At 37.3% G+C, this 2215-nt stretch overlaps 1 protein-coding gene across 1 annotated transcript; it reads right to left on the bottom strand.

The window, feature by feature from the left end:
* Positions 1-5: 5 nt before the first annotated feature.
* Positions 6-2212, bottom strand: LOC112505512 (aluminum-activated malate transporter 14-like; the record flags this gene model as incomplete). The annotated part of the gene is made up of 6 exons (XM_025109409.1): positions 6-461; positions 1041-1184; positions 1260-1381; positions 1506-1778; positions 1860-2000; positions 2128-2212. Coding segments are annotated over 6 exons (1221 nt in total), but the record flags the coding sequence as incomplete, so codon positions are not given.
* Between the last annotated feature and the right edge of the window lie 3 nt (positions 2213-2215).

Below are 2215 nucleotides of genomic sequence, written 5' to 3'. Positions count from 1 at the left end.
TCCTCAATCACAACATCAAGCCGAGCCACCGATTCCACCAACAATGCCACGAAAGCCGCAAACGGAAGCGCTTCCGAGAACTCCAAGCTCGTGATCGCAAGCTTGCTTAACGTCGGCCTCAAAACCCTTCTCTCCCCCTCCGATATCCGGTCTAAGAACCTTGGCGAGTCTGTTTTCAAGCCAGATAAGTGCTTTTCGGATTTTTGGCGTGCTGTTGCGGCAACCACGGCTAGCATTTTGGCCGTGTTGTTAGGGCTATTTGGACCCAGAAAGAGCCTTGGTTGAGACTTTAAAGCGGTATCGAGGTCTTGCAGTGCCCGGTGAAGATGGTCCGTGAGGATCTCCGGCGAGCAGTGTCGCCGGTTTCTTATGCTGTCGGCGAGTTCCATTAGAGCTTTTGTTACTTCTGATACAAGGCGAATGCATGGTTCCTTGAATAGTAATCGAACTGATCTTGGAGTCTGAAAATTTCATATAGAATAAAACGTCTTATTTCAATCATGTCTTCAAAAATCCTTCAGATGTTCAATAAATATCTAATAGACAGAGAGAGGGTGAGTTTATTATACGAACAATTATATTTGTACGATCAATACAATTCAATCTCAACCGTCCATTTAATTTGATGAATATATAATTTCATATAAGTTTTGATTGTTTCCTAATATAAAATATTGATCATAATTAATAAACTTTATTCATCTTTCATAAATATTTAAATCATAATAAATGAACTCTCATCATTTCCATAAATATTTCAATTTATTATGTTGTATTGGTTGTACAAATATAATAGATTGCATTTGAAACAAACTCTATATATATATTGAAGAAATTAGAGATCTGAATCGAACTAATTATTTGAATGCCATGTAATTATATATGCCAAATAGAATCTTCCCTCATGAACATTCTAAAACTAGATCCAAGCAAACGTATATTATTTTAGCAAGTTGTAGATAAAAAATATCGATATAGCAACTCATAAAGCGTCGCGAAACAAAATACCATCTGTCGTATAATGACGACACAAATCATACCCGGATTTCGGTTTGTAAACTTCCGTGAAGAGCCACAATTGCGTACCCAAAGTGACGAAGAACGCCTCCCAGTTTTACATATTGTTGCCACGGGAACTTGTGGCAGTGCCACGAGTGTCGTGGCTCCCAACTAGCGTGTCGTGCCTGTTAATTTGTAAGAATCACTTTTGTATTTTCAGACGAATAAAACTTGTTAAGTTAAGAAATAAAGGAGCTTACGAGAGTTTCATCTGTCGATTTTGAATCTAAAACGGCCTTATAGTTGTTGTAAATCGGATCCTCCGTCGTCTCATCTATTTCTAGATCCGGTTCTTCATCGTTAAAGTATTTAACGACACAAGCTGCATTCGTTGTGTTTAAAAACGTGATTAAGCAAATAAGTAACTTTATTAATATGCAAATATAATATAAGAGAATATTTGAGCAGATATTGTCCAAGTTTAGCAGACGTGGAACACTCTATACCTTCGATTGATCTTGCAAGGCCTTCGATTTTGGAAACAGTAGAGTTATGGAGATCTTCTCCGGACCAATTCGGGAAGATGAAAAGACTCATAAGAATGCAAACCCCGGAACCAATCGCGATCGTATAAATACGCCCTTGGGCTAGTTTTAGGATGTCATCGACACGATAACTTGATACGGTGATCAAATTAAATGTCAAGAGAAATATGAGTACACCATAATCGTAATTCTTCTTTATGTTAGGAAAAAATCGCAAATAAGTAGTCAAAGCACCTGCGAAAACGAAACCAAGTATATATCTTGAGAAATTAATCGATATATAAAGAAACGATGGTATCGATTTCTATTAATTACCTATTAGAAAGATCGAAGCCCCGATGAATACAGCTCGAAAAACCTTCCCGTATTCTCTAGCTATAAACTCGAAGAAGAAGGCTAATGATGCAGCCAACAGTGTCCCGAATCCTCTATTTAATCCTTTGCACAATGTTGCACCTACAAAAATCATATTATCAATATGAACATGATGAATAACATTCATTATGAATATGAATAACATTCATTATGAATATTCACTTGTCACTCCGTTCCTAAATGAACAAGTAAGCAAAATAGAAGTTACCAGCAGTGAATTCAAGCACAACGACGACGGTCATGACAGCCCAAATAGCATTCTGTCCAACCCCTTTGAATAATGGCTCCATTAAGTA

This window comes from Cynara cardunculus, unplaced genomic scaffold (assembly GCF_001531365.2).
Source record: "Cynara cardunculus var. scolymus isolate 2C unplaced genomic scaffold, CcrdV1 Un_Scaffold_11531, whole genome shotgun sequence".
NCBI lineage: Eukaryota > Viridiplantae > Streptophyta > Magnoliopsida > Asterales > Asteraceae > Cynara > Cynara cardunculus.
Note: the sequence above shows the minus strand (reverse complement) of the source record. Positions and strands in the feature narration are given on the sequence as shown.